The sequence below is a fragment of the Oncorhynchus clarkii genome, unplaced genomic scaffold (assembly GCF_045791955.1).
Source record: "Oncorhynchus clarkii lewisi isolate Uvic-CL-2024 unplaced genomic scaffold, UVic_Ocla_1.0 unplaced_contig_12165_pilon_pilon, whole genome shotgun sequence".
Classification (NCBI taxonomy): Eukaryota; Metazoa; Chordata; class Actinopteri; order Salmoniformes; family Salmonidae; genus Oncorhynchus; species Oncorhynchus clarkii.
In genome coordinates, this window is record NW_027258003.1 from 69608 (window position 1) to 88673 (window position 19066).

Sequence of the window (19066 nt, forward strand, 5' to 3'; positions counted from 1 at the left end):
TCAAAAGAAAAACAGGCCTTGTTCCTAAAATAAAATCCCAACTTCAGTTTAAATTTTTTTGTAAGTTCTTGAATGTGCAATTTAAAAAAGAGGCCATCATCAATTCAAATTCCAAGATATTTATGAGGTTAGTCTCAATCTCCTTGCCCTGACAGGTAGTAATAGGTGAAAGGTTCAGAGGTCTATTTCTTGCTTTAGAAAACACCTGTAGTTTAGTTTTGTCAGTATTGAGGATAAGCTTTAATTGACACAAGGTATGTTGAACAGTATAAAAAGCAGTTTGCAAGTTCTGGAAAGCTTTTGTGAGAGACGAGGCACAACAATAAATAACAGTATCATCAGCATAAAAGTGAAGTTGTGCATTTTGCACATTTTTGTCTAAATTATTAATATAAATAGTGAATAAGATGGGACCAAGTACACAGCCCTGGGGCACACCACTACAGACAGAAATGAGCCCATCAAACAGAGTGCACTGAGTTCTATCAGACAGATAGTTAGCAAACCATGAAAGACCTCCGAAAGACCTACTCTCGACAATCTCTGTCTCAGTATAGCATGATCAACTGTATCAAAAGCCACAGTGCTGTTTTTGTCAAGGGCTTCAGTGATATCATTTAAAACATTCATGCCTGCTGTAATTGTGCTATGCTTTTTACTGAAGCCCTACTGTACCACCTCAATGACATTACTATTACTATAATCTACTGAACCACTTTCATGACATTACTATAATTTACAGTACCACCTCCATGACATTACTATAATCAACATGACCACCTCCATGACATTACTATAATCTACTGTACCACTATTACATTACTATTAATATAATCTACTGTACCACCTTCATGACATTACTATAATCTACTGTACCACCTCCATGACATTACTATAATCTACTGTACCACCTCCATGACATTACTATAATCAACATGACCACCCCCATGACATTACTATAATCTACTGTACAACTATTACATTACTATTAATATAATCTACAGTACCACCTCCATGACATTACTATAATCTACTGTACCACCTCCATGACATTACTATAATCTACTGTACCACCTCCATGACATTACTATAATCTACTGTACCACCTCCATGACATTACTATAATCAACATGACCACCTCCATGACATTACTATAATCTACTGTACCACTATTACATTACTATTAATATAATCTACAGTACCACCTCCATGACATTACTATAATCTACTGGACCACCTCCATGGCATTACTATAATATACTGTACCACCTCCATGACATTACTATAATCTACTGTACCACCTACGTGATATTACTATAATCTACTGAACCACCTTCATGACATTACTATAACCTACTGTACCACCTCCACGACATTACTATAATCTACTGTACCACCTCCATGACATTACTATAATCTACAGTACCACCTCCATGACGTTACTATAATCTACTGTACCACCTCCATGACATTACTATTACTATAATCTGGTGTACCACCTCATTGATATTACTATAATCTACTATACCACCTCTATGACATTACTATTACTATAATCTACTGTCCCACCTCCATGACATTACTATAATCTACTGTACCACCTCCATGACATTACTATAATCTACTGAACCACCTTCATGACATTAGTATAATCTACTGTACCACCTCCATGACATTACTATAATCTACTGTACCACCTCCATGACATTACTATAATCTACTGTACCACCTCCATGATATTACTATAATCTACTGTACCACCTCCATGACATTACTATAATCTACTGTACCACCCCCATAACATTACTATAATCTACAGTACCACCTCCGTGACATTACTATAATCTACTGTACCACCTCTATGACATTACTATTACTATAATCTACTATACCACCTCTATGACATTACTATAATCTACAGTACCACCTCAATGACATTACTATAATCTACTGTACCACCTCCATGACATTACTATTACTATAATCTACTGTACCACCTCCATGACATTACTATAATCTACAGTACCACCCCCATAACATTACTATAATCTACAGTACCACCTCCGTGACATTACTATAATCTACTGTACCACCTCTATGACATTACTATTACTATAATCTACTATACCACCTCTATGACATTACTATAATCTACAGTACCACCTCCGTGACATTACTATAATCTACTGTACCACCTCCATGACATTACTATTACTATAATCTACTGTACCACCTCCATGACATTACTATAATCTACTGTACCACCTCCATGACATTACTATAATCTACTGTACCACCTCCATGACATTACTATAATCTACTATACCACCTCTATGACATTACTATAATCTACAGTACCACCTCCATAACATTACTATAATCTACTGAACCACCTTCATGACATTACTATAATCTACTATACCACCTCCGACATTACTATAATTTACAGTACCACCTCCATGACATTACTATAATCTACATGACCACCTCCATGACATTACTATAATCAACATGACCACCTCCATGACATTACTATAATCTACTGTACCACTATTACATTACTATTAATATAATCTACTGTACCACCTTCATGACATTACTATAATCAACATGACCACCCCCATGACATTACTATAATCTGCTGTACCACCTCAATGACATTACTATAATCTACTGTACCACCTCCATGACATTACTATAATCAACATGACCACCTCCATGACATTACTATAATCTACAGTACCACCTCCATGACATTACTATAATCTACTGAACCACCTTCATGACATTAGTATAATCTACTGTACCACCTCCATGACATTACTATAATCTGCTGTACCACCTCAATGACATTACTATAATCTACTATACCACCTCCATGACATTACTATAATCTACTGTACCACCTCCATGACATTACTGTAATCTCCAGTACCAGACTATCAACTCATAAACCAGATGTTCAGTAACACCTGGTATGCAGTGCACTACCTGCGACAGTGTTTATTCACCAAGATCTGACTACTATTAATGATCTATTACATTGGGCGTACCTGTAATGCAGTACAATAATCCATATCACTGTGTTGCCTAAATATCTGTCCCTGACTGTATTGTGGGTGCAATTCATTATCAGGTAGAACAGAAAAGCAGCAGTACACCAGACCTCGTAGGGCCAGAACTGTGTTCCCCTGGACTAGATTATAACTGTTGTTGAGGCTAATGCTGATGCTTCACAAAAGACTAGAGATTGGGTCAGAAATCCCTTCATTTGGAACAAGAAGCATCAGCCTCGAGTCTATTGCATGTTGATGCAATGGAGTGTCTGCAACAACGTATCTTCACCAACTCAGACCTGGCAGACCTACATTATCAGTTTCAAAGTAGCCTAACCATTCCTCCATGGTCGTACCAATTGTATCCAACAGCACAAAAAAACATCGGGACTTGTTTCAATTGGTTGGTCATTATTAGCCTCTGAACACGCGCTGTATCTTTAAATGGGCCGATAACTTGACAGGAAAACTAAGTTGAAGAAAGACAGGTTCTGGACGGGCCTACTAAAGATAGGTTCGGCCAGACCCGCTAGTGGCATGGAGGGCTCAGCTCTGAGATGGGGATACCTAGTGTGGCCTCGCTACTCGTTTATGGGTCTCTTTCACACTCCCTCCATCCCACCCTCACGACGCCATCGGTTTGTGGCATGGGACATAGAGTGTGGAAGTCAAATAAAAGACGACATTTTGGCTACATAGTGGCTGACGTAGACGGGCTTTTTGTTTACAAGCCGATGTTAACCGCCATAAAGATAACGAAACAACCGCGTAAACAAGCACATTACACACTCGCGATACAGAGAGCCATTTCCAAACCGAGTGAAAAGGAATGAGATAAATGACGCTAGACTAGAAACACTGTCGCCTCTCCGGCCGGTCTACTCTATTCGCTCTGTTGTTTCCTTCCTTTATTTCACCAATGAACAGATATTCAACTCACCTGGTTCCAAAATAGGTTTATGGTGGCGAAGTGATTGTGGTGGGTGTTAATATGAGAAACCAGTTTGAACGTGGTGTCCCCCGTTGACGTTGTATGTAGAGCAGGACGGAAGGAGGAAGGGATTGAAAGAGGGGTGACGTAAATGAAGAAACAACAGAGACCTCCTCCTCCTCCTCCTCCTCGCTGGCAGACAGGAGAGAAGTGCTGATAAACTGACATGGAGAATAGACCAAGTCGTATTGCCATTTTTACTAAGATATAATACATTTACCACCTTTACTTTATTTTTAGTCATAGACCACATTTCGGTAGGCCAATAGGCTCCAACTCAAGGTCTGCCCCTAGCGGACTAAACCTCATTCCATGGTGAAGGAAGTTTATAGTGAACTTCACCAACAGAGAGAGTGGAGCAGAGACCAGGCTTTGCGGAATCTCGCTCCGACTTCGTCGATTCGCTCAAGGTCAAAAATTATGAAACGCCTACCTTGTACCTATGTTTGTCCTCTGTAGTTGCGTGCCTTTCTTTGTTTGCTGAAATCTATACTTTTTCAATAAACATTCATCAAATACAACCACCGACGTTTATTCTCGTTTCTGAAGTAAAGGGATGACATGACGTATGCCTTTGTGTCCAATCAAATCACACGATCTACAGCTAGTGACAACCATTCAAATGTAGATCATTACAGGCGCCAGTAAACAATACATTTGTTCCATAACTTTATTGACTTGGCACATTTCTGTCCAGACTCTAGAGATACTGAGAAATAACGAGGGAGAAATCATAGAAATATTTTTATATAGGTTTCATTTACACACTTCATCGGATTTACATTGACACGTGTGCTGAGTTGCCACCTTCGAGAAACGGAAACAAGCAAAAAGTCGGTGGTTGTATTCACGTTTATTGAAAATGTATGGATTTCAGCAAGCAAAGAAAGGAAAGCAACTATTGTTACAAAGGTCTCTAACCATGGAGTGGACTTTGGTCCGCAAGGTCTGCCACATGCAACCAATAGAGGCAATAATTATAAAAATGTTCTTCTCATTACTCTCTATTTATAACTGATAATAATAATAATCTATAAAGTCGGGGCTAGATTCCGCAAAGCCTGGTCTCTTCTCCACTCTGTTGGTGAAGTTCGTAAACTTCCTTCACCATGGAGTGGAGTTTGGTCCTCAAGGTCTGCAACCAATATTGGCATTAATTATTAAAATGTTCTTCTCATTACTCTCTATTTATAACTGATACTAATAATGAATAATATCTCATTAAGTCCTTATTGGGCGTTAAGCCACCAGAGGGCGCTCTAGCACAATATACCCTGCAGACAGGCTTGGTGCAGACCATAGAGAATAATAGAGGCCCCTAGTCGCCAAAAGATTCTATTAATATAGGTTGTATTTAATATAGTTAACTGGGTGGGACTTCCAACTTTATTGGCTGATCCATCCCGATAACCCTGTTGGAGTCATGTCCTATCTGGATCAGCCAATCATGAAGAAAAATTACTACTTCAATATGGAGATTGCCTCAATGGTGCTGCCCATGCTGTTATGCTATAATGGGAGAGATTTGATTTGATTTTGATTTGATTTTATCAACAGATATAAAGATGAGTCCTCTTTCTATCTCTATGGCGCAGGCCCAGACCTGCCTTGTATTTTTGAAGGAGAGTAATTCCTTTAATTCCTCAGTTTGGAACTCGGTAGTGAGTGTTGCAACCGAGGACAGATGATTTTTATGCTGTACACACTTCAGCACTTGGCGGTCCCGTTCTGTGAGCTTGTATGGCCTTCCACTTCTCGGCTGAGCCGTTGTTGCTCATAGACGTTTCCACTTCACAATAACAGCACATACACAGAACCCAAACCGGCTGCGCGCGTGCGCCATCATGCGCTATCATGCATACATTTATTTTGTCCCCCTACACCAAATGCGATCATGACACGCAGGTTAAAATATCAAAAGAAAAAATGAACCAATTACATTAATTATGTTATTCTATAGACCATGCTGTATTAATAATACCAGGGTAGGTTACTTTATGTATAACATAAAGTAACCTACCCTGATATCATTAATACAGTATGGTCTATAGAATAACATAAACCTACCCTGGTATCATTAATACAGTATGTATTAATGGTATTTCCAAGGGCAGCTCCAACCAACATCTCCAATCTCGTCTCAATGATTGGACTCTAGGTTAGCTGACTCCAATTATCTTTTGTAGAATCATTAGCCTAGGGGTTCACATACTTTTTCCAACCTACACTGAATGTTTAAATGATGTAGTCAATATAGACAAGAAAAATACAATTTGTGTGTTATTAGTTTTAGCAGACTGTTTGTTTGTCTGTTGTTGTGACTTAGATGAAGATCCGATCTAATTTTATGACCAAATTATGCAGAAATCCAGTACATTCCAAGAGGTACTTTTTCTTGCCACTGTACATGAGGGCCATCTAGGGATTGAAAAATCCAAATTACGTGCAGAAGCAGTGTTATTCTGGCCCAATATGAATGCTGATATAGAGCATACAGTCAGAGCCTGTGAAACATGCCAGAAATACTTTGAGTCAAATATCTAGCAATGTGCATGAAAGATCTGGTCTAATCAACAATCTATATATCAATAATATTATTTGTCACATGAGCTGAATACAACAGGTGTAGACTTTACCGTGAACTGTTTCCTTAGAGTTTTTAGAGTTCAAAAGTCTGAACATTTGTATTGGTTTAGCCCAGGCCCTTTACCGCTACCAGTCAATGCCTAGGCAGATGGCACAAACGGGGCAGTTTGATTGGGCAGAGCAAGAGTTCAGTCTGTTTCCATCAATAGCAAGCGCGGGGAGGGGACTGAGCTGGTTTTGAAGTTAGAACGGGTAACTGATTCTGAGCTGGTTTTGAAGTTAGAACGGGTAACTGATTCTGAGCTGGTTTTGAAGTTAGAACGGGTAACTGATTCTGAGCTGGTTTTGAAGTTAGAACGGGTAACTGATTCTGAGCTGGTTTTGAAGTTAGAACGGGTAACTGATTCTGAGCTGGTTTTGAAGTTAGAATGGGTAACTGATTCTGAGCTGGTTTTGAAGTTAGAACGGGTAACTGATTCTGAGCTGGTTTTGAAGTTAGAACGGGTAACTGATTCTGAGCTGGTTTTGAAGTTAGAACGGGTAACTGATTCTGAGCTGGTTTTGAAGTTAGAATGGGTAACTGATTCTGAGCTGGTTTTGAAGTTAGAACGGGTAACTGATTCTGAGCTGGTTTTGAAGTTAGAACGGGTAACTGATTCTGAGCTGGTTTTGAAGTTAGAACGGGTAACTGATTCTGAGCTGGTTTTGAAGTTAGAACGGGTAACTGATTCTGAGCTGGTTTTGAAGTTAGAACGGGTAACTGATTCTGAGCTGGTTTTGAAGTTAGAACGGGTAACTGATTCTGAGCTGGTTTTGAAGTTAGAATGGGTAACTGATTCTGAGCTGGTTTTGAAGTTAGAATGGGTAACTGATTCTGAGCTGGTTTTGAAGTTAGAACGGGTAACTGATTCTGAGCTGGTTTTGAAGTTAGAATGTTTAACTGATTCTGAGCTGGTTTTGAAGTTAGAATGGGTAACTGATTCTGAGCTGGTTTTGAAGTTAGAATGGGTAACTGATTCTGAGCTGGTTTTGAAGTTAGAACGGGTAACTGATTCTGAGCTGGTTTTGAAGTTAGAACGGGTAACTGATTCTGAGCTGGTTTTGAAGTTAGAACGGGTAACTGATTCTGAGCTGGTTTTGAAGTTAGAACGGGTAACTGATTCTGAGCTGGTTTTGAAGTTAGAACGGGTAACTGATTCTGAGCTGGTTTTGAAGTTAGAACGGGTAACTGATTCTGAGCTGGTTTTGAAGTTAGAACGGGTAACTGATTCTGAGCTGGTTTTGAAGTTAGAATGGGTAACTGATTCTGAGCTGGTTTTGAAGTTAGAACGGGTAACTGATTCTGAGCTGGTTTTGAAGTTAGAACGGGTAACTGATTCTGAGCTGGTTTTGAAGTTAGAACGGGTAACTGATTCTGAGCTGGTTTTGAAGTTAGAATGGGTAACTGATTCTGAGCTGGTTTTGAAGTTAGAACGGGTAACTGATTCTGAGCTGGTTTTGAAGTTAGAACGGGTAACTGATTCTGAGCTGGTTTTGAAGTTAGAACGGGTAACTGATTCTGAGCTGGTTTTGAAGTTAGAACGGGTAACTGATTCTGAGCTGGTTTTGAAGTTAGAACGGGTAACTGATTCTGAGCTGGTTTTGAAGTTAGAACGGGTAACTGATTCTGAGCTGGTTTTGAAGTTAGAATGGGTAACTGATTCTGAGCTGGTTTTGAAGTTAGAATGGGTAACTGATTCTGAGCTGGTTTTGAAGTTAGAACGGGTAACTGATTCTGAGCTGGTTTTGAAGTTAGAATGTTTAACTGATTCTGAGCTGGTTTTGAAGTTAGAATGGGTAACTGATTCTGAGCTGGTTTTGAAGTTAGAACGGGTAACTGATTCTGAGCTGGTTTTGAAGTTAGAACGGGTAACTGATTCTGAGCTGGTTTTGAAGTTAGAACGGGTAACTGATTCTGAGCTGGTTTTGAAGTTAGAACGGGTAACGGATTCTGAGCTGGTTTTGAGCTGCAGTTAATGGCCAACCCAGGAATGGCAGACAGCTGTGACCATTTGCTGGACTGTAAATTACGTGTATGTGTAGAATATAAACTGTGTGGCTAAGAAGAGTTGATCATCGAGTTTCGAGACCAGATCGCAACTCTTGCCGCGTTCAAATCAACTCGGAACTCGAAAAAACTCAGACTGGGAAAAATCTAATTGAACATTGGTCATCCAACTCCTACTTTTTCCAGAGTTCCCAGTTGTTTTGAACAAGGCATCTATATATGGGCAATTCTAGTTTCCTCTGGATCTCTGTTGTATCTTCTTGTCTAAGAAATATTAAAGAAAATTGTTCTTTAAAACACAAGTCCTTCTTTATCCAAGGTAACCGGAGCCGTACAAGTATAGTGCTTTGAGCTGGAATCTCCCTCTGTCCAACTGCTGTACGCGGGCTGCGTGTCCCCTAGGCCGATTCAAGGCGGTCGGTCACATTTAGGACACAATATAATGTATTATTTTACAGAAACATGCTTGTCAGAGAAAGATGACGTTCCATAGCTAAGTGAATGTGAGAAGAGTAGAGGGATAAACTGAAAATCTGTTTTTTCCTTGGACACAAAGTGTCATGCTCAGCAGAGCGGACTGTGACATTACCTTCGATAAGGGGTGAAGACAGGGTTAGGTTTTCTCATAAATAAATAGTCATATTGGAGACTTCTGAGGCATGATACCTCAGAAGGATGTAGATGTTGGGCTAAGACAGAACACCCTGTCAATATAAGGAACGTTTGTTTGGTGTGAGACACTTGGTTGTGACACTGTATTTGCATTTTAGTCTTAATCTCCCAATTTATTCAAAGCCCTATCAAAGCATGATCCATTATTCAGTGGATCTAAGAAAGCAGATGTAAGAACCCATACATTATTGCCTGTAACATGTGCTAACATCAAACCTAATAATGTAAAACCCTCCATTACCACTTTTCCTAAAAGTCAAGATGCCAACCTGGAAGAACAAAGGTTACGCTGAGGTAGTATTCAATCAATATATCCTGTAGGTTTTCATGTGTCAGTCTATGTAGTGACGGAAGACATGTGGCCGTGGTAATGTCCTGCTTGTGGTGGTTCTGTAAGAGGGGAACAGGCTGTTGGTTCTGTAAGAGGGTAACAGGGTGTTGGTTCTGTAAGAGGGGAACAGGGTGTTGGTTCTGTAAGAGGGGAACAGGGTGTTGGTTCTGTAAGAGGGGAACAGGGTGTTGGTTCTGTAAGAGGGGAACAGGGTGGTGGTTCAGTAAGAGGGGAACAGGGTGTTTGTTGGTTCTGTAAGAGGGGAACAGGGTGGTGGTTCTGTAAGAGTTGTTGTTGTCAGTTCTGTTAGATGGTAACAGCTTGTTGTCAGTTCTGTTAGATGGTAACAGGCTGTTGTTGTCAGTTCTGTTAGATGGTAACAGCTTGTTGTCAGTTCTGTTAGATGGTAACAGCTTGTTGTCAGTTCTGTTAGATGGTAACAACTTGTTGTCAGTTCTGTTAGATGGTAACAGCTTGTTGTCAGTTCTGTTAGATGGTAACAACTTGTTGTCAGTTCTGTTAGATGGTAACAGCTTGTTGTCAGTTCTGTTAGATGGTAACAACTTGTTGTCAGTTCTGTTAGATGGTAACAACTTGTTGTCAGTTCTGTTAGATGGTAACAACTTGCTGTCAGTTCTGTAAGAGCACCATGGCGGCATGCTCTTGGAGCTGGTTCCATGTCTCAGTCATGACTTTGTTTCTCTCCTCCACAGATTGAACCCTGAAACACAATACAGACAAACACACAAAGCCAGAACAATTACAGTATATACAATAGAGTACTGTGGAAATCACCAATTACACAATACACAGACACACAACCAGGACAGTTGTACGCAACAGACTACTGTAGAAAACCCCCAGGACTATTACACACAGTACAACAGACTACTGTAGAAAACCAGCAGGACTATTACACACAGTACAACAGACTACTGTAGAAAACCCCAGGACTATTACACACAATACAACAGACTACTGTAGAAAACCAGCAGGACTATTACACACAATACAACAGACTACTGTAGAAAACCCCCAGGACTATTATACACAATACAACAGACTACTGTAGAAAACCCCCAGGACTATTATACACAATACAACAGACTACTGTAGAAAACCCCCAGGACTATTACACACAATACAACAGACTACTGTAGAAAACCCCGTGTTAAAACCATGTATTAAACCTCTCCTTGGGACCCAATACAACAGGCCAACACATTTTAAACCTCTCCTTGGGACCCAATACAACAGGCCAACACATTTTAAACCTCTCCTTGGGACCCAATACAACAGGCCAACACATTTTAAACCTCTCCTTGGGTCCCAATACAACAGGCCAAGGCCAACACATTTTAAACCTCTCCTTGGGACCCAATACAACAGGCCAACATGTTTTAAACCTCTCCTTGGGACCCAATACAACAGGCCAACACGTATTAAACCTCTCCTTGGGACCCAATACAACAGGCCAAGGCCAACACGTTTTAAACCTCTCCTTGGGACCCAATACAACAGGCCAAGGCCAACACGTTTTAAACCTCTCCTTGGGACCCAATACAACAGGCCAACATGTTTTAAACCTCTCCTTGGGACCCAATACAACAGGCCAACACGTATTAAACCTCTCCTTGGGAACCAATACAACAGGCCAAGGCCAACACGTTTTAAACCTCTCCTTGGGACCCAATACAACAGGCCAACACGTTTTAAACCTCTCCTTGGGACCCAATACAACAGGCCAACATGTTTTAAACCTCTCCTTGGGACCCAATACAACAGGCCAACATGTTTTAAACCTCTCCTTGGGACCCAATACAACAGGCCAACACGTTTTAAACCTCTCCTTGGGACCCAATACAACAGGCCAAGGCCAACACGTATTAAACCTCTCCTTGGGACCCAATACAACAGGCCAAGGCCAACACGTTTTAAACCTCTCCTTGGGACCCAATACAACAGGCCAACACGTTTTAAACCTCTCCTTGGGACCCAATACAACAGGCCAAGGCCAACACGTTTTAAACCTCTCCTTGGGACCCAATACAACAGGCCAAGGCCAACACGTTTTAAACCTCTCCTTGGGACCCAATACAACAGGCCAACACGTTTTAAACCTCTCCTTGGGACCCAATACAACAGGCCAAGGCCAACACGTTTTAAACCTCTCCTTGGGTCCCAATACAACAGGCCAGGGCCAACACGTTTTAAACCTCTCCTTGGGACCCAATACAACAGGCCAACACGTTTTAAACCTCTCCTTGGGACCCAATACAACAGGCCAAGGCCAACATGTATTAAACCTCTCCTTGGGACCCAATACAACAGGCCAAGGCCAACACGTATTAAACCTCTCCTTGGGACCCAATACAACAGGCCAAGGCCAACACGTATTAAACCTCTCCTTGGGACCCAATACAACAGGCCAAGGCCAACACGTATTAAACCTCTCCTTGGGACCCAATACAACAGGCCAAGGCCAACACGTTTTAAACCTCTCCTTGGGACCCAATACAACAGGCCAAGGCCAACACGTTTTAAACCTCTCCTTGGGACCCAATACAACAGGCCAACACGTATTAAACCTCTCCTTGGGACCCAATACAACAGGCCAAGGCCAACACGTATTAAACCTCTCCTTGGGACCCAGTACAACAGGCCAACACGTTTTAAACCTCTCCTTGGGACCCAATACAACAGGCCAAGGCCAACACGTATTAAACCTCTCCTTGGGACCCAATACAACAGGCCAACACGTATTAAACCTCTCCTTGGGACCCAATACAACAGGCCAAGGCCAACACGTATTAAACCTCTCCTTGGGACCCAATACAACAGGCCAAGGCAAACACGTATTAAACCTCTCCTTGGGACCCAATACAACAGGCCAACATGTTTTAAACCTCTCCTTGGGACCCAATACAACAGGCCAACACGTTTTAAACCTCTCCTTGGGACCCAATACAACAGGCCAACACGTATTAAACCTCTCCTTGGGACCCAATACAACAGGCCAACACGTTTTAAACCTCTCCTTGGGACCCAATACAACAGGCCAACACGTATTAAACCTCTCCTTGGGACCCAATACAACAGGCCAACACGTTTTAAACCTCTCCTTGGGACCCAATACAACAGGCCAACACGTTTTAAACCTCTCCTTGGGACCCAATACAACAGGCCAAGGCCAACACGTTTTAAACCTCTCCTTGGGACCCAATACAACAGGCCAACACGTATTAAACCTCTCCTTGGGACCCAATACAACAGGCCAGGGCCAACACGTATTAAACCTCTCCTTGGGACCCAATACAACAGGCCAACACGTATTAAACCTCTCCTTGGGACCCAATACAACAGGCCAAGGCCAACACGTTTTAAACCTCTCCTTGGGACCCAATACAACAGGCCAAGGCCAACACGTTTTAAACCTCTCCTTGGGACCCAATACAACAGGCCAACACGTATTAAACCTCTCCTTGGGACCCAATACAACAGGCCAAGGCCAACACGTATTAAACCTCTCCTTGAGACCAAATACAACAGGCCAACACGTTTTAAACCTCTCCTTGGGACCCAATACAACAGGCCAAGGCCAACACGTATTAAACCTCTCCTTGGGACCCAATACAACAGGCCAACACGTATTAAACCTCTCCTTGGGACCCAATACAACAGGCCAAGGCCAACACGTATTAAACCTCTCCTTGGGACCCAATACAACAGGCCAAGGCCAACACGTATTAAACCTCTCCTTGGGACCCAATACAACAGGCCAACATGTTTTAAACCTCTCCTTGGGACCCAATACAACAGGCCAACACGTTTTAAACCTCTCCTTGGGACCCAATACAACAGGCCAACACGTATTAAACCTCTCCTTGGGACCCAATACAACAGGCCAACACGTTTTAAACCTCTCCTTGGGACCCAATACAACAGGCCAACACGTATTAAACCTCTCCTTGGGACCCAATACAACTGGCCAACACGTTTTAAACCTCTCCTTGGGACCCAATACAACAGGCCAACACGTTTTAAACCTCTCCTTGGGACCCAATACAACAGGCCAAGGCCAACACGTTTTAAACCTCTCCTTGGGACCCAATACAACAGGCCAACACGTATTAAACCTCTCCTTGGGACCCAATACAACAGGCCAAGGCCAACACGTTTTAAACCTCTCCTTGGGACCCAATACAACAGGCCAGGGCCAACACGTTTTAAACCTCTCCTTGGGACCCAATACAACAGGCCAGGGCCAACATGTTTTAAACCTCTCCTTGGGACCCAATACAACAGGCCAACACGTATTAAACCTCTCCTTGGGACCCAATACAACAGGCCAACACGTTTTAAACCTCTCCATTGGGACCCAATACAACAGGCCAGGGCCAACACGTATTAAACCTCTCATTGGGACCCAATACAACAGGCCAACACGTTTTAAACCTCTCCTTGGGACCCAATACAACAGGCCAGGGCCAACATGTTTTAAACCTCTCCTTGGGACCCAATACAACAGGCCAACATGTTTTAAACCTCTCCTTGGGACCCAATACAACAGGCCAACACGTATTAAACCTCTCCTTGGGACCCAATACAACAGGCCAACACGTATTAAACCTCTCCTTGGGACCCAATACAACAGGCCAACACGTATTAAACCTCTCCTTGGGACCCAATACAACAGGCCAACACGTTTTAAACCTCTCCTTGGGACCCAATACAACAGGCCAACACGTATTAAACCTCTCCTTGGGACCCAATACAACAGGCCAACACGTTTTAAACCTCTCCTTGGGACCCAATACAACAGGCCAACACGTATTAAACCTCTCCTTGGGACCCAATACAACAGGCCAACACGTATTAAACCTCTCCTTGGGACCCAATACAACAGGCCAACACGTTTTAAACCTCTCCTTGGGACCCAATACAACAGGCCAACACGTTTTAAACCTCTCCTTGGGACCCAATACAATACAACAGGCCAAGGCCAACACGTTTTAAACCTCTCCTTGGGACCCAATACAACAGGCCAACACGTTTTAAACCTCTCCTTGGGACCCAATACAACAGGCCAGGGCCAACACGTTTTAAACCTCTCCTTGGGACCCAATACAACAGGCCAAGGCCAACACGTATTAAACCTCTCCTTGGGACCCAATACAACAGGCCAAGGCCAACACGTATTAAACCTCTCAGCCATTCAAGGTATTTGAACTATTCCAGAGCTAATACAGCTGATTTAACTTGTCAACTAATCATCAAGCCCTTGACTAGGTCAATCATTGAGTTAACTTGTCAATTAATCATCAAGCCCTTGACTATATCAATCATTGAGTTAACTTGTCAACTAATCATCAAGCCCTTGACTAGGTCAATCATTGAGTTAACTTGTCAACTAATCATCAAGCCCTTGACTAGGTCAATCATTGAGCTAGTTCAGGGCTACAACAACATTGGGGAAATGTCTGGGGGTCCCCGTAGAGCTTTGAAAAACACTGACCCAAGTCATACTGGTAAAAGCAGTGTGTGTGGCTCTCTTTTCATTAGAGTTTCTGATTATTCCCCCAGGCACCTGCAACAAGCCCATTCAGATGTGCCACAGCTTTTCCTAGTTTCATGTTATATCAGACCAATTCCATGCCATATGACGTCACCACCTGATGTTATAACTAGACCACTGACATACTGTTGATGGGTTCTGACTTCAAAACTTGAAATATGCTTACACATGTTACTGGGGGAAAGAGAGGGGGGAATGCAGAACATTTACATTCTGTCATAACATGTTATTGTTAGACACCAGGTATCCTATGGAAAGGAGAAGGGCCTCAGTCTGGGACGAGTCAACAGGACGGCCGTGAGTTGGGGAGGAGTGAGGGATTTGGGCCGAGGTCAGATGAAGTGAGAAAGAACAGGCATCACTAAAGTCCTGTCCAGCAACAGAGATGTTTTGGCTGTCCAGATGTGCAAGGAGGAGACTCAGCATAGGAGGAAGGGTAAATTCCAGTGCTTGTTTAAATACGTTTTTGTCTGTTCAACTGTCTGACCCATTGGGTGAATACATTTGGTTTGAGCTTTTCCTACCGTTAGTTTGTACTCTGTTTATTTAGAACCTAACACAGTATTAAATACCGGTTGTTTCACACTCTGATGTCATCAACTCTGTTTCAGCAACTAGTGTTTAACAGGAACAAACAATCAGAGATTCATTTTGAAGCGTGTCTGGATGAGTCCAAACTGATCTGGAAAGACAACATATTATTGTGATAATGGCGTTTAGCTGTAGGTACAGTAATAGCAGTTGGACTGACAGTTGTTCCTGCACCTAGAAAGGCTGAATAAATCAGTTCTTAAACAGAGCTGAGCCTGTAAACAAACCTTTGTTGGAAATAGAGGTTGCATGTTTCCTCCAAGTTAGAGGTGCCTGTCCCTGATTGGCCCTGGGGTGATGATGCTCTGCCGACATATTCGTGTCTGTACGGCTTGACGACAGCAGCATCTCGGAGACGGAACACAAAGAGTCGACTCCCTCTGTCCTCCCCCTCCTCCCCACTGTCAGGACGCTGATCACCTGGGGGAGAAGAAATTGCTTAATATCCCACCATTAAAACTCAATTGAGTTATTTTATATAACAGTTAAAGGCTATGTTGATATCCTGTAGGTCAGTAAATGTAAACTAACGATATTTTCCATTTAAAATATATTAGACCATAAAGAGGGGATCAGTTGCTGGTCACCAGAGGTAGAAAAGCCTGGAACCACGTTCAGAGGGCCAGTCCTCTCCTGGCTGTACCTGGTAGAGAGGAACCGGGCTCAGAGGGCCAGTCCTCTCCTGGCTGTACCTGGTAGAGAGGAACCGGGCTCAGAGGGCCAGTCCTCTCCTGGCTGTACCTGGTAGAGAGGAACCGGGCTCAGAGTGGTGGCCAGTCCTCTCCTGGCTGTACCTGGTAGAGAGGAACCGGGCTCAGAGGGCCAGTCCTCTCCTGGCTGTACCTGGTAGAGAGGAACCGGGCTCAGAGGGCCAGTCCTCTCCTGGCTGTACCTGGTAGAGAGGAACCGGGCTCAGAGTTGTGGCCAGTCCTCTCCTGGCTGTACCTGGTAGAGAGGAACCGGGCTCAGAGTGGTGGCCAGTCCTCTCCTGGCTGTACCTGGTAGAGAGGAACCGGGCTCAGAGGGCCAGTCCTCTCTTGGCTGTACCTGGTAGAGAGGAACCGGGCTCAGAGTGGTGGTCAGTCCTCTCCTGGCTGTACCTGGTAGAGAGGAACCGGGCTCAGAGTGATGGCCAGTCCTCTCCTGGCTGTACCTGGTAGAGAGGAACCAGGCTCAGAGGGCCAGTCCTCTCCTGGCTGTACCTGGTAGAGAGGAACCGGGCTCAGAGGGCCAGTCCTCTCTTGGCTGTACCTGGTAGAGAGGAACCGGGCTCAGAGTGGTGGCCAGTCCTCTCCTGGCTGTACCTGGTAGAGAGGAACCGGGCTCAGAGGGCCAGTCCTCTCCTGGCTGTACCTGGTAGAGAGGAACCGGGCTCAGAGGGCCAGTCCTCTCCTGGCTGTACCTGGTAGAGAGGAACCAGGCTCAGAGGGCCAGTCCTCTCCTGGCTGTACCTGGTAGAGAGGAACCAGGCTCAGAGGGCCAGTCCTCTCCTGGCTGTACCTGGTAGAGAGGAACCAGGCTCAGAGGGCCAGTCCTCTCCTGGCTGTACCTGGTAGAGAGGAACCAGGCTCAGAGGGCCAGTCCTCTCCTGGCTGTACCTGATAGTGAGGAACCAGGCTCAGAGGGCCAGTCCTCTCCTGGCTGTACCTGGTAGAGAGGAACCAGGCTCAGAGGGCCAGTCCTCTCCTGGCTGTACCTGGTAGAGAGGAACCAGGCTCAGAGGGCCAGTCCTCTCCTGGCTGTACCTGATAGTGAGGAACCAGGCTCAGAGGGCCAGTCCTCTCCTGGCTGTACCTGGTAGAGAGGAACCAGGCTCAGAGGGCCAGTCCTCTCCTGGCTGTACCTGGTAGAGAGGAACCAGGCTCAGAGGGCCAGTCCTCTCCTGGCTGTACCTGATAGTGAGGAACCAGGCTCAGAGGGCCAGTCCTCTCCTGGCTGTACCTGGTAGAGAGGAACCAGGCTCAGAGGGCCAGTCCTCTCCTGGCTGTACCTGGTAGAGAGGAACCAGGCTCAGAGGGCCAGTCCTCTCTTGGCTGTACCTGGTAGAGAGGAACCAGGCTCAGAGTTGTGGCCAGTCCTCTCCTGGCTGTACCTGGTAGAGAGGAACCAGGCTCAGAGGGCCAGTCCTCTCTTGGCTGTACCTGGTAGAGAGGAACCGGGCTCAGAGTGGTGGCCAGTCCTCTCCTGGCTATACCTGGTAGAGAGGAACCAGGCTCAGAGGGCCAGTCCTCTCTTGGCTGTACCTGGTAGAGAGGAACCGGGCTCAGAGTGGTGGCCAGTCCTCTCCTGGCTGTACCTGGTAAAGGGGAACCGGGCTCAGAGGGCCAGTCCTCTCCTGGCTGTACCTGGTAAAGGGGAACCGGGCTCAGAGTGGTGGCCAGTCCTCTCCTGGCTGTACCTGGTAGAGAGGAACCAGGCTCAGAGGGCCAGTCCTCTCCTGGCTGTACCTGGTAGAGAGGAACCAGGCTCAGAGGGCCAGTCCTCTCCTGGCTGTACCTGGTAGAGAGGAACCAGGCTCAGAGGGCCAGTCCTCTCCTGGCTGTACCTGGTAGAGAGGAACCAGGCTCAGAGGGCCAGTCCTCTCCTGGCTGTACCTGGTAGAGAGGAACCAGGCTCAGAGGGCCAGTCCTCTCCTGGCTGTACCTGATAGTGAGGAACCAGGCTCAGAGGGCCAGTCCTCTCCTGGCTGTACCTGGTAGAGAGGAACCAGGCTCAGAGGGCCAGTCCTCTCCTGGCTGTACCTGGTAGAGAGGAACCAGGCTCAGAGGGCCAGTCCTCTCCTGGCTGTACCTGATAGTGAGGAACCAGGCTCAGAGGGCCAGTCCTCTCCTGGCTGTACCTGGTAGAGAGGAACCAGGCTCAGAGGGCCAGTCCTCTCCTGGCTGTACCTGGTAGAGAGGAACCGGGCTCAGAGTGGTGGCCAGTCCTCTCCTGGCTGTACCTGGTAGAGAGGAACCAGGCTCAGAGGGCCAGTCCTCTCTTGGCTGTACCTGGTAGAGAGGAACCGGGCTCAGAGTGGTGGCCAGTCCTCTCCTGGCTGTACCTGGTAAAGGGGAACCGGGCTCAGAGGGCCAGTCCTCTCCTGGCTGTACCTGGTAAAGGGGAACCGGGCTCAGAGTGGTGGCCAGTCCTCTCCTGGCTGTACCTGGTAGAGAGGAACCGGGCTCAGAGGGCCAGTCCTCTCTTGGCTGTACCTGGTAGAGTGGAACCGGGCTCA

General features: G+C 44.8%; 2 protein-coding genes across 2 annotated transcripts in view; both read right to left on the reverse strand.

The window, feature by feature from the left end:
- The window catches only part of LOC139394458 (zinc finger protein 710-like), a 40664-nt gene extending 36584 nt beyond the window's left edge, over positions 1–4080 (reverse strand). Inside the window, 1 exon segment of the mRNA XM_071142525.1 lies at positions 3997–4080. The gene's annotated coding sequence lies outside the window, so the exon portion shown is untranslated.
- A 2741-nt stretch (positions 4081–6821) lies between these two features.
- Positions 6822–19066, reverse strand: part of LOC139394460 (WD repeat-containing protein 93-like) — a 47768-nt gene continuing 35523 nt past the window's right edge. Inside the window, 3 exon segments of the mRNA XM_071142528.1 lie at positions 6822–8592; positions 10312–10404; positions 16077–16269. Coding sequence (XP_070998629.1) covers positions 6822–8592; positions 10312–10404; positions 16077–16269 — 2057 coding nt within the window.